We start from the raw sequence: 12,940 nt of genomic DNA on the forward strand, positions 1-12,940 counted from the left end.
TATTGCAGGTTGGACAGATATCAGGTAATAATTAAAGCACAATTTGCACATCAAGCAAAGAAAACTATACATTGCTCTTCAAAAGAATTTTTATTTTAAGTTTATTTATTTTGGGAGAGAGAAAAGCACACGCATGAAGGAGGAGGAGGAGCAGAGAGAGAAGGAGAGAGAGAATCCCAAGCAGGCTCTGAGCTGACAGGCTCAACGCAGGGCTTGAGCTCATGAGCCATGAGATAGTGACCTGAACTGAAACCAAGAGTCAGACACTTGACCGACTGAGCCATCTGGTGTCCCAATAATTGTCTTTTTTAAATGTCTGTTTGTTTGTTTATTTTAAGAGACAGCACACTTGTGTGTGCATGCACATGAGCAGGAGAGGGGCAGAGACACAGAGAGAGAAACAGAGAGAATCCCAAGCAGGCTCCATGCGAGATCATGACCTGAGCCAATATGAAGAGTTGAATACTTAACCGGTAGAGCCATCCAGGTGCCTCTAAAATAATTGTCTTTTAAAATAACTGTTTTGCTCCCAGAGATCCTGATTTATACATTTTCTATTTCTACATCCAACTCTTAAATGACTATTCAAAAGCCCAAATCAATAGACCATCATTTTACTAATTACCTAAAAGGAATAAAATATAACATATTCATGGCACTTACTCGTACTTGACTTTATACCTTTCCATCTATCACTATTGGAATCAAGAGAAATTTTACAAAACCTAGGACCACCATCAAATTCCACAGGCTAGTCATAATATATGTCATCATAAAGCCATATCATCCAGTGCCCAGCTACTCTATTTTATTTGTTGACAATCTCTAGGAAAAAGATAAGCTGAATCAAGAAAAACAATTATAATAGCCATGAAAGTTAAATAAAATATATTATCTCCTTTTTTAAAAACATTTTTATGCTATATAAGGTACCACAAAACATAATTCAAATGCACAAGGCATATAAGTCCCATCAAACTTCACTGTGGTGGGACTTTCGATGGAATTATTTTGAAGGAATCAATGACATGATTATTAGAACATCTGTTTTACCAAAGGCTTTTTTCTTTTTTTTTTTTCTTTTATTTTCCCCAAAGACTTGTTTTCTAATGGGCTGAATCATTAATCTGCATGCTTACATAGGCAGACTGTGGTCAAATTACACTCTGTGAAAAACTTCCTCTATGTTAATTATCCATACTCTAGGACTTATTTCAAATTTCTTGGGGAAAAGGGAGGGACAGCAAGAAGCACCCAATTGTGCTTTCATTTCTGCTCAACATTTCTGCTTTATAAGAGCAGTAGAATTAATAGCACTAAAACCACACGGAGAGAAGTAATATACAATACTATAAAATTAGAATAACAGATAAAATGGTAGATAGTGGGGGAGATTTTGAAAAAATCACTTTTATCTCAGTAACACAATGTACACACTGCTCAAAAAGCAAGAAAGTAAACCCAGAACATAAGTGCCCTATTCAGACCAACACCCCCAGTGCCCAGCTTCCCACCCCATCCTAAATATGTCTTTTGAAATAAATAAAATTAGGATCCTGTAATGAATGCATTTCCAGTCCTACTAAATGCTCCAAAAATAAAATGGTCGTGTGAAATATAAAGGGTTTCCCATGAAATTAAACAAGTCCACATTACATCACAAAATTCATTCCTTTACAAAGCCACAGATGATATAGCCCCCGATATTGCACTTGATACTTTGCAAGTAGAACTTTGACATGATCTCCGTTTCCAGAGTATATATCTCAGTACATATCTATTCACAATAAGAGTGCATGTGACAGAAGCTGAACTATGCTAGTGAGTGCCTCACATTCTGGGCAAGAAAGCAAAGAAATAAAAGGGTTACATGAGTCACCCAAGGACACAAAACTAGGAAAGTTTTACGAATCCTCACATAGCGCCTAAAAGCTGACGCAGAAATGAGGGCAAATTCAGTACCCAGACTCATGAAAGCACCCCACACTCATACCAGACAAAGTCTGGTTCCCAAACTACAATATTAATGCAGAAGTGAAGAACCTACAATTGTAACAGACATAAATTCAACACACAATTTATTATAATTATTCAATCAGCACCTCAGGGGAAATTATGGTCTCTCTGTGTCTGTAGGTTTCTTCAAGTAAATATCTGAAAGAGTAATCTCCACGTGGGGTCCTCTCACCCAGGGTAATTAAGACACTGAGCTAAGTGGATTTTGAATGAAAACACCGTTTTTGAATAAATTTTGCTTTATTTATATTTAAAGAAAAAAATAAATTAAGCTGTACTAATACCTATGGATAGACAGTGTTATATTTGCATAATTTTCCAATAAATGGACATATATTAGACATACAGATAGTTTTGTATATAAATGTGTGTATGTCTACATGTCCCCAGTGTGTATATATATATAATTAAATGACATTTTTTTAATGCAGAGACAAAAATAATCTAAAGTTTTAAAAAATCTGATTTTCAGGGGGTATGGAAAGCTGACTGATTCATAAGGAACATGAGGGAACTTTCCGGAGAGATGGAAATTTTCCACATATTGTTTTATGGGTATAGGCTTTTCAAAACAACCCAGTGAAGTTTCATGTATTTCAAGGTAGGTAAATTTTACTTTAAAAAAACTATAAACAATAACAATAATAACAAGGAGTGAGGAATGAGTAGGGGTATAGATAATTCAAGAATGGCAGAATATCATTAATTACTGAAGCTAGGTAATCAGTATAAGGAGGTTCATCACTCTGCATTGTATATATTTACATTTTCCAGAATAAAAAGTTAAAAACTAAAAAGATTGACAACTACTACACTGAAGATTCTTGTCAAACTAGTATTCCTGATTCTGCTTTGGGCGTCTGTGGCTTTTGTCAAAGAGCTCTGATATAATAAATATTCACTGAATGTTGGTCATTATTTAAAAAAAAATAAAATAAAATAACTCTGCAGCAGACCTCCAAAGCATTTCCTATCACTAGAATAAGGAATAGAATTTACAGGAGGTCTCTCAAAGCTAAACCAAAGGAAGAATCATATGCAAAGTGGATATCAAAACTATTCATCTTTACATTCCCCAGAGTCACTGAGGGCTAATGGCAAAGGAAAAAAAAAAGTTTCTAAATACAGGTAAAAATTTCCAAGACAAGCAACTCCTTCTCAAATTTAACTATAAAATGTTACCTGCAATAAGTTAACAGATTAATTTGAACGTGATCAAAAACCAAATGATCTTAATGAACTGACCTTACTGTAACTTCATTTCCCAAAGATTTCCAACATAAAATTTTCTTTTGCCACCCCCTCTCCAAAAAAAGGTCCCAATATATAATGTCAAAGGAGGACATTTTAAATTTTTCTACATCAGTGGATTTCAACCATTCTGCTAAGATATCAGAGCTTTAGGTTGTCTGACTCTACAGAAAAGCAGAACAACTTCACTTTTCTGTTTTGTCATTAGCTTCAGCACAGGACTTCATGTGAAAAAAGATTCTGCTGCTTAAAGCTTAAAAAAAAATTGAAAACCACTTTTCTAGGAAAAAAAAAGTGTTAAATATATAATTTGTCAAACTGTAAATATTATTCAGTGCTACCACCTAAAACACATTTTTAAAAAAAATCAAGGGTCTCACCTTTTCCCATTTGCTCCAAAAGGATTTGTCCAGTTTGGTTTAATTCATTCAGTCTGGGGCTTCTTTCTGTCTGTTCTTTTTCTAATGCCTGGAAATAAAATTCCAATATAAGAATACTGCAAACTTTCTTCTCAATATAATGTGCATGCTATTGTAACTTTCATGTTTCGTGTCCCTCCCACATTCTCTTTCAGTGTTCTAGTCAAAGTTGAGGTAGGAGAAATACTATAAGACAAAACTATGTAATTCCAGGCTGCCCCACAGAATTCCAAAGCTGATTTAAATTTCAAAAGGCAAATTCAAACAAATAATATAAACCTTTGGTTGATTTTATAAGAAAAAAGTTGCACATTATGAGTTCCTATCAAAAGAAAATAATTAAAATTAGTGTTTTAGATCCAGGATATCTATTCACATACATATAACCTCAGTGTCTATGCCACACAATAAAAATAACTGAGTCAAATGAACTGAATATTCTATGACAGAGACACTGAACAAAAATTAATCAACAAGAAAAACAGAAATATTTTGAGCCTCACTATTGTCTGATCTTATAATAAGTTTAGACTCTAACATAAATTTCAACCACAGCATAATTCATACATAAATTTTAAACTATAACAATATGCTTTGGAACCCAAACTGAAGCATTTTGTTCCTCATGTTTGAAGAATGGCTCTTAATTTTAATATTTATGTCTCTATAGTTCGATATTCTCAATGCCCCTATATGTCAGAGACAGGGAAGACAAAATCTTTCCAAAACTAGTAAGAAAGATTTGAACAAAATCAGGAAGACACACACACACACGCGCGTGCGCGCACACACACACACACACACACACACACACACACACACACAGAGGTATATGGATAAACAGTCAGTATTTGAAATTTCTCCCACTCCTCAATTCGCAACTGAGAAAATTAACTACTCAAATAGCGCCCCTAATAACACAATCAAAACTTCTAGGCAACCCATATTATTTCAACCAGACAAACCAAAGAAGAGTCCTACTTCTAATTTCTACACATATAGGCTCTGTCAAATAAACTATCCTACTTTGCTCTGCACAGCTTTAATGGGACTAAGTAAAACAACCATGTTACAAAGATAAAGAAATAACAAGAGATTCAAAGAAACACCACTTATTTTTATTGAAGTATCAATGCAAAAACTCACCATCATACTGGAGAAGAATTACTACCTGTTCCATACAAATTGATTTTTTGCTACTTTCTACAGTGATGACAGATTGAACTAGGGATTCTCCACCCAGGTATACATCAGTTGGAGCAAGGTATTCCTTTACTCTAACACAATTTGGCTGATCTTGCCCCAATTTGCAAGGAAAATTAGAGATAAAAGTGATGGTTAAGTTTTCTTCATTTCACATTTTTCAAAACCCTTTTGGCGTCTATAACTACTTGTCTAAAAAAACAAAAAAATAAACTTATTAAAGGAAAATATAGGAGCCGCCAATCATCCCTTATAGTAACAAACAATTTCTATAGTAACGATTTCTAAAAGTGAAATTGTTCCTAGATCGTAGAATGGAAATTAACTTATTAATATTTTCTGGAACTTGGTTCATAAAGATCACTCTCACTTCCAAATTCTCTGCCATTTCAGTGCCCTTGAGAATTGGGTTGTTCAGTGCTCCTTAATATCATCTACCGGTCTTTCAGAACTATAAGAAGCATATGAAATGATGGCACACAGCTCTCCTTTCTGGCCCTCCCAACTCCCTGTGTAGAGGGCTCAGATAATGGTGCTTCTAGGGTAACAACCTTCCACATTCCTCTGTCAAAGCAACATGGAAGTCAAAAGATGAATCACTTAACTCTTCCTAATGAGGCTAAAGGAGGCTTACTGGAGTAGAGGGCTTTTCAGCCACACAGCATAAAGGCTTAATAAGGGCCATTCTGCACAAGGAAAACAGCACGTGGTGAAGGCAGGGAAGTGAGAAAAGAGCAGGATTCAGGAGTGGGGAGCTCAGGGTGTCTGTAGGAGACTGGTAGGAGCTGAGGCTGGACTCATAGGGGAAACAGCACCACCTGGAAGGCCCTTGCATGCTGGGGCGCTAAGGATTTAGATTTTGTCCCCATTGCAACGGGAAGCCATTAGTTAATTGCAAGCATAGGAGCTGCCTGATCAGATGTCTATTTTAGAATGATCACTGGTCACAGAAGCCAAAGGCTGTGAGAATAGAAGAAGGAAGGGTAAATAGCAGCAAACGCTACAGAGGCAGCGGATGAGATGAGAAAACAAATCCATCCTTTGGATTTAGAAACCAACAGTCAATGGTGACCTCTAAATAAGAGCAGTTACAATGCAATGATAAGACAGAAGTCAGTCTTAACTTCTCATCCAAACACAAAATGTCAACCAGAGTCTGACTCCAAACCACCTCTCCAACCTTAACTCTCTAACTACTTTTACACGCACACCTAGCACTAAACAGAACAAAAAAGAAACTATCACAACACAACTTGTCTACCTCCCCACCTCTGCTCAGGGGCGCCCCCTGCCTGCTGCGCCCTTCACGCCCAGCCCCAAGCAAGCTCCTTGTGGTTCTGGCGTGGTGCTACCTCACCCCTGGACTTCCCCGAGTACACACACAGATGCAATCCTGGCCTCCTCTCAACTCCCATGGTACTACCACCTTCTAGCTTATACCACTGATGTTTATACACGTCTTGTTTTGGAAATGTTCTCCAAACTCTTCACAGACAAACTCCACTGCCAGTGTAGACGGCACTACAGACTTGCTCTAGGTGTCCAACTCCTTCGTGAAAGGCTTTCACACACTTAATGAGCACCAAAGACATAAGTCACTACAATCTCCTGGCACAATTTACAGTCACACAGAAGGAACAAAGTAGCGGAGCTAACATCCCATACATTTTAACGGTATTTATTTCTTTTTAATGTGTCTCTTCTGTAATGAAAATATATCGGAAGGAATTGTGAGATTTGAAATCATCTGTTGCATTCAGCGAGCAAAATATCTTCAGCATACCCAAAGTCAGAAATTATTAGGGACTAAAGTAGATCTTATCAAAGTAAAAAATAATACTGATAACTAGACCACCTTAGAAAATGTTTTTTCCTGCACATCTCAGAGGTTAAGAAAAAGGGGGCAAAAAAATTCCTCCTCCGCACAGGGGTCTGAATGCCAGCCAGCTTGATGGATTGAAAATTTACTACAATGTCCTAAAAGCTACCTTATGGCTACATTTATTTTACAGGAAGCCTCTGGATCCCATCACACTTTTATGTCAACAGCAAATCTAACCTGATGTAATATTTTATTCACTAGGATGTTTTTGTTTAATGTTTTACCTTCAACTTCTTTTTCACTTCTGAAGTCTCTTGCATCTTCTTATACCCTTTTATCTCTGTGGCCTGAATGGCAGTCTTTGATTTCAAAATGCAGCTCAACAGCTCAGCACTTACAGCGTCAAACCTGATTTAAGATTCAGATGTTACTATTGGTCATTCCTATCCTTCTATAGTTTCACTTGGCTCAAGACAGAGCAATCAAAAGCCCCTCAGGCATGTGTTTTAAATATTCCTCAAAAAAAAAAAAAAGGCAACACAGATACCTAGTAACCATACAAAATAAAACCACACACTTATAATTAAAAGTTTGAAAAGAGAAATAATATTGTAAAGTTAATATTTTTTAAATAATTAATGTTTAAGCTTTGTAAAAAATACTTAGATTTTTACAAACTCCTGTAGATGATGAAAACAGATTTGATTAGAAAATAACAGAAAGAAAAAAAAAGATACAGATATTCTTAAAGTTAATGCCTTCTTTCATTTAACGTAATTATTGAGCCCAGTTTATGCCAGGCGCTGGACTGGGCTCTTGCTATGAAGGTAAATCAGACGCAATCCCAGCCCTCACAGAGCTTCCAGTCTGGGAGAGGCAATGGAAAGTAGCAGGCAATCACCAGAGAACTTGCCAGATGCTGATTCCAGGAATTCACAGTTATGGCTCCTAATTTAGTCAGGGGACGTGGCGGGGGTGGGGGGGGGGGGGATGCCTTCCTGGAGCACAACAGCAATACTGTGCCTAGTAAATGTTTTCATTGCAAAGGGAGAACAAAGAAAGGGAGGACCACACTGTGCAAACAGCAAGTGATAGGCGTGACTGGAAAAGTGAGTACTAGGCAGGGAAGGACAAGGGCAGACAACCACACCCACCTGCAGGGTAGATTAAGGAGTCTGGGCTCAACCAAAGGGCAAGGGAGAGCCCGTGAAGGGTTGAAAGCACAGGACTGACATGACTGGATTTACCTTCTAGTGTCCACTGAGGAGAAAGAATAAAGGGTGGCAAGACCAGAGAAAAACAGGCTGCGGTAGCACCCTGAGCCAGAACTGAGATGTGATGGTGGGAAAGAAAAAGAGTGGACAAAGTTGAAGAGGCCTGTGGGAACCACAGCAAGGAAAAATGAGAGGAGAAACAGTCACTGTCGGCCATGTACCTGGCCCTTTTCAAAGTGTTCTGTGTGTCTTATTAAGTGATCCTCACCACAACCCTGAGACACCTATACTATTATTATTCCTTTTAATGATGAAGAAATTGAGCCTGGGGAGGTTTGAAACAACTGCCCCAGGGCCACAAAGCTACAGCTGGTAGAGCTCTGGTTCAAACCAGATAGTCTGTCCTCCTCACCAGCACTCTACCCACAGAGCTTCTCAAAAGAACTTCTGGGTATTTTTAGGTACTTTAGGGTAAGCACGGGTTGTCTGTTTCTTCTTGGGAAACAGCTTAAAGTGTTTCTGGAGAGTTGTGAAATATTTGGTTTTTCATCAAGATCAATTTTCCCTATAACTTGTAAAGGATTTTGTGACACTGCAGATAAATAACCAATGGTTGAATAACCATTGGTTATTTGAATAACCATAGCCATGTCAACAGAGATCTAGATTATAGGAAATGACCACCCCTCCGGACCTTGAGCAGGCTAAACCAGCCAGCCACCAGCAGCACCAAGAAAAAAGAAGAGGAAATAAACTGCCATTTCTGAAGCATGTATTATAAACAATACTAAGCTCCTATCTGCTCAGAGAGCCCATTTTAAGACAAGCGAACAGTGGTTTCTACAGCAGACTGAAGGTATTAAAGGGTCTGGAAACCCTGTCACACTAGGAATGGATTGAAGACCCTCTACACCGAAGGCCAGCAGAAATGAGAATATGAAACTCCCTGCAATACTAAGGAGGTTCCATACTGAAGGCTGGTGCCGCTCTATGGCACCCCAGGCAGCAGAACTAGCAAATACAGGGAGACATGGAGGGGGCGGACTTGGGCTGGGCATAAAAATAACCTTTCTAACAATGAGATCTCACTGCCTCCTATCATAATGAACCGGATGTACACAAGCTTCTCTGTGTCCAGGAGTTAACTGAAGGGATTTCTGCACCAATCAAACCACGGACTGGAAGCCTATGGTCCTCACAGCTGGCTGCTCAACTAACAGACATTCCCCTCCCCACACTTTTCTCTGCTGTCCAAGTCCCCCAGAATGCAATGACAGGAGACCAAAATGGCCAGATGGTCTCAACCTCCCATGCACCCATGGCAGGGAAGTGACTGAATCCTGGCCACTGAGACCGCGGGGGACGTTAGCTGATGTCTTCCAGGCAAGGTCTTTCTCCCCGATTTAAAAAAAGAAAAAAAGATAAATAAGGAAAAACTGGCCTTCCTGCATATAAATCGGGTTATACAAGGATGTTATGCCCAGTGCTACAGCAGGATCTTGGGACCAGAGAGGACAAGCCTGATGGTGAAAGCCCTGCTTCTGGACTTCTTGTAAGATAATCAATGACCTCATTGTTTGGGTCACTTTTGGTACAGTATTCTGTTTCCCGCAGCAGAATGCACTCCACATAACACGACCATGTTTAAGATTTTATAGCAATGCACCCTTAGTCTTTTATAACCTTTCTTCCTTCCAAATGCACAAAGCCAGCACTGGAGAGGCACAGTGCCAGATCTACCTGGCAGAAACTAGACACTCAGGAAACAAAAGATCTATGGCACTATTAACATCAGAAGCATCTTCCTCCTGTGCTGCCTCGGCTCCAGAAGCAAAGGTTTCACAGCTGCTGCCTGCACCTTGGAGGTACTCTGGCTCCATAGGGAGATGCTGGTAAGAGGTAGAGAAACACAGCCTTATTACCAAAATGAAAATCATCCGGTAAAACTGGAATCCCACTTCATCTACAGAAGCTATACTGGGGAAACCATATCATTTTTATTCTGGCCCAAAATAATTGCCCATTTACCCAAGCACTTGGATCCTCCTATAAAAGGGAGAGAATAAAAGGGCTGATTTAAGGATCAGCTGCTATAGGGTATCTGAGGAACATTACCCGGCTGTCACACAGCGCAGCATAACAGAGTATCTGACATTAGTAAATGCTTGCTACATATTAGCTGAGATTAGTCCTTTTCTAAAATTCCTGAGTTTCCTTTGAATCAGTAAGACAAACGAACAAAAAAAATTATGTCAAAGATGGATCCTTAAGGCAAACATAAAGAATTTGTTAATGAATCTGACAAAGGAATTAACAAAAAAAGAAAGAAAATGTGAAAAAAGAATGAGGGGGGAAAGGAAGAAAAAGGGGACGACAAAGGAATGACTTCCCTGAATGAAGTATTGCTGAATGTGAAGAGGAAGGAGTGGCATAAAGAATAAGGAGATCTATCTAAAGCAAACCTGCCAGAGTTCTCAGAGTGTGGTGAAAGAAAGAATAAATGAAGAATCATGGACAGTCAGATCCTCCCTAGGTAGATGATGGAAAGGAAGAAGGAAGGGTTCTGTCACACGGTTTTCCAGACTAAACACAGGATAAATAAAATCACCAGAGACCATTTAGACGCTTAGCCAGTGGGAAGGAGAACATTGGAAGGCTGGGGGGCAGTGAGTGGTTTAGCAGTTGAATTTCCATCACAATAATTACATCTAAATTTGCATATGATTAGTAATTAGTACAAATACATTATGTGCGGTACTGTGTTTAGAAAATGTCTCTATCTGTTCTCACTTTTTCTTAGCTTCCAAATCCACAGGAATCTGTCTCTTCTTTGGGGGAGGAGGAGGAGGCAGTTCTTGCTTAGACCTTTTTGTAGTTACTTGTTCTCTTACGCGAACAGTCTCCAAAAGATCCTTCTGAGGAATCTGGGACATCCCCAGCTTTGCTACAGCCTGAGTCACCTGAAGTATAAATCAGCCAAATGTTTTAACGTTTTGTCACAGCTTTATTGAGATATAATTCACATTCCATAACATTCTCCTTTGAAAATACACAGTTTGAGTGGTTATCAGTATATTCAGTGTTATGCAGCCATCCCCACTCTGTACTTGCAAAAGAGGTTTATTGGCCCCAAAAGAAACCCTGTACCTATTAATAAATAGTCCATCACTCCCCATCCTCCTCTCCCCGAGGCCCTAGCGACTACTAATCTACTTATTATTTCTCTGGATTTTCCTATTTTTGATAGTTCATATAGATAGAATTACAGTGCATTTAATCTTGTGACTGGCTTCTCGTAGTTAGCACAATGTTTTCAAGATTCATTCATACTGTCAGTATTTCATGCAATGGACAGACCACATTTGTTTATCCATCTACCTACTGATGGAACATTTGGGCTGTTTCACTTTTGCACTGTTATAAATAATACCACTATGAACATCCAAGTACAAACCACAGTTGCATTTTCAATCAATTCACTAATATATTTTTTTAAATTAATAAGATTATTTAAAATTTAAAGATGATTTAATGGATTCGTGTCTAAGTGTTATCAGTTATTAAGAGAAATTACTGGGTATTAGTAAGTTTTTCAACGATCTATTAAAATTGACTTCAGAAAAGGAAAGATTTTTTACATGTCAATTTCTCAATTTTTCAGTAAGCCAGGTATAAGGAACCTACTTTTAGTTTGCAGCTTACCTATTATTACTTTATTTCATAAAAACTAAAACTAACCTGAACATTTAACTTCTATTTCATCATACAACATATAATCCAAAGCAAAAGGTACCTGGTTGGAGGAATCTTCTAGTCTCTGAACCAAAGAATCCCATCTCTGAGTTAGTTCCTCTGAGTCACTGTTGATCTTCTTAGATGCCTTGGGATTATCAAGTAATTGACTCACATCCTGACCAATCTCACTCAGCTGATCCAAGGCCTGACGTTTCATTTCCATGTCTTCTTTCAAAATCTAATATTTCAAATATTTTATTAGATGACTCCCTCTTAAAAGGACTCTATAGTCCTGCTCCACAAGCAGGAAATGTAAACATATATTTTATAGCAAAATTTACTTGCTACACAGTTCACTAATGCTAAAACATAAGATTCCTGGTTCTAGATGATTATATGGCAGCATTCTAGTGTTGGTTAATGACTCATAATCTGTATTCACTAAATTGTATGAACAATTGATAGAAACAATAAAATATCACAGGCTTACAAGACAGATGCTGACATTGACACCACTTACAGCCAGTCGTCGAATGCTGACACTTAGTTCCTTTTGGTCTTTGAAGTTGCTCGTCTGGACTTTATTTAAAGCCTCTTCTTTTTCAGTTAGCCAAGCTTTCAACAAGCACTACATGTAATAACAAAAGTTAGAAATATATTTGGAGAATCATTTGGTCATTCAATTCAATCAAGTTCCCAAATCTCTAACGTTTATGCTGGTAGGGGCTTCACTCTTACTTAGGGTAGGAAGGACTTCAAACACCCAAGCTCAAGGTATGAATGGCCTAATATCTTTCTTTAAGATATTATCCTTCTCAGATTTGCAACAGATCAAGCTGACATTAGCCCCACACATGGGTAATTAAACTAATTCTCAGGGACGTATGTGGAACTAAAAGGCTAAATCCAACTATGCAAATCTCCAAAAGAATCACAGTATAACTCTCCAGAAGCAGGAAGACTCCTGGAATTGTCCTTTCCCAGCCCTTCATTTTAGGAAGGAAAGAGAGATAAGTCATTATGTGTCCAAGATCACTTGGCTAGTTAACAAGGGAATCAAATCAAAGACCCACACCCTAAAACTAATGATTTTTCCATAGCATCATTCAAGAAAACCATACTAATGTTCCAGGTTCAACAGCAATTGTGATTAAAAGAGAAAGTTTAGCCATAGTCCAAAGCCAACATATAGATATTTAAATCTCATTGGCCAACATGCAGAAGATATTTAGTAATATACATAGATAAACTTGAAAGAGGGGCAGAAAACCACATGGTTG

The 12,940-nt window shown here is 38.2% G+C and overlaps 1 protein-coding gene across 10 annotated transcripts in view; it reads right to left on the reverse strand.

Moving 5' to 3' along the window:
• The window catches only part of UTRN (utrophin), a 511,459-nt gene that overhangs the window by 353,296 nt on the left and 145,223 nt on the right, over positions 1-12,940 (reverse strand). For 9 of the 10 annotated variants that reach the window (XM_053222143.1, XM_053222139.1, XM_053222141.1 and 6 more), the window contains 5 exons: positions 12,181-12,288; positions 11,719-11,898; positions 10,716-10,885; positions 6,996-7,119; positions 3,648-3,735 (listed from right to left, as the gene is read on the reverse strand). In XM_053222143.1, coding sequence (XP_053078118.1) covers positions 3,648-3,735; positions 6,996-7,119; positions 10,716-10,885; positions 11,719-11,898; positions 12,181-12,288 — 670 coding nt within the window. Of the gene's footprint in view, positions 1-3,647; positions 3,736-6,995; positions 7,120-10,715; positions 10,886-11,718; positions 11,899-12,180; positions 12,289-12,940 lie in introns of those variants that run through there. The other variant, XM_053222147.1, reaches the window with a different exon arrangement.

Source organism: Acinonyx jubatus, chromosome B2, assembly GCF_027475565.1.
Source record: "Acinonyx jubatus isolate Ajub_Pintada_27869175 chromosome B2, VMU_Ajub_asm_v1.0, whole genome shotgun sequence".
NCBI lineage: Eukaryota > Metazoa > Chordata > Mammalia > Carnivora > Felidae > Acinonyx > Acinonyx jubatus.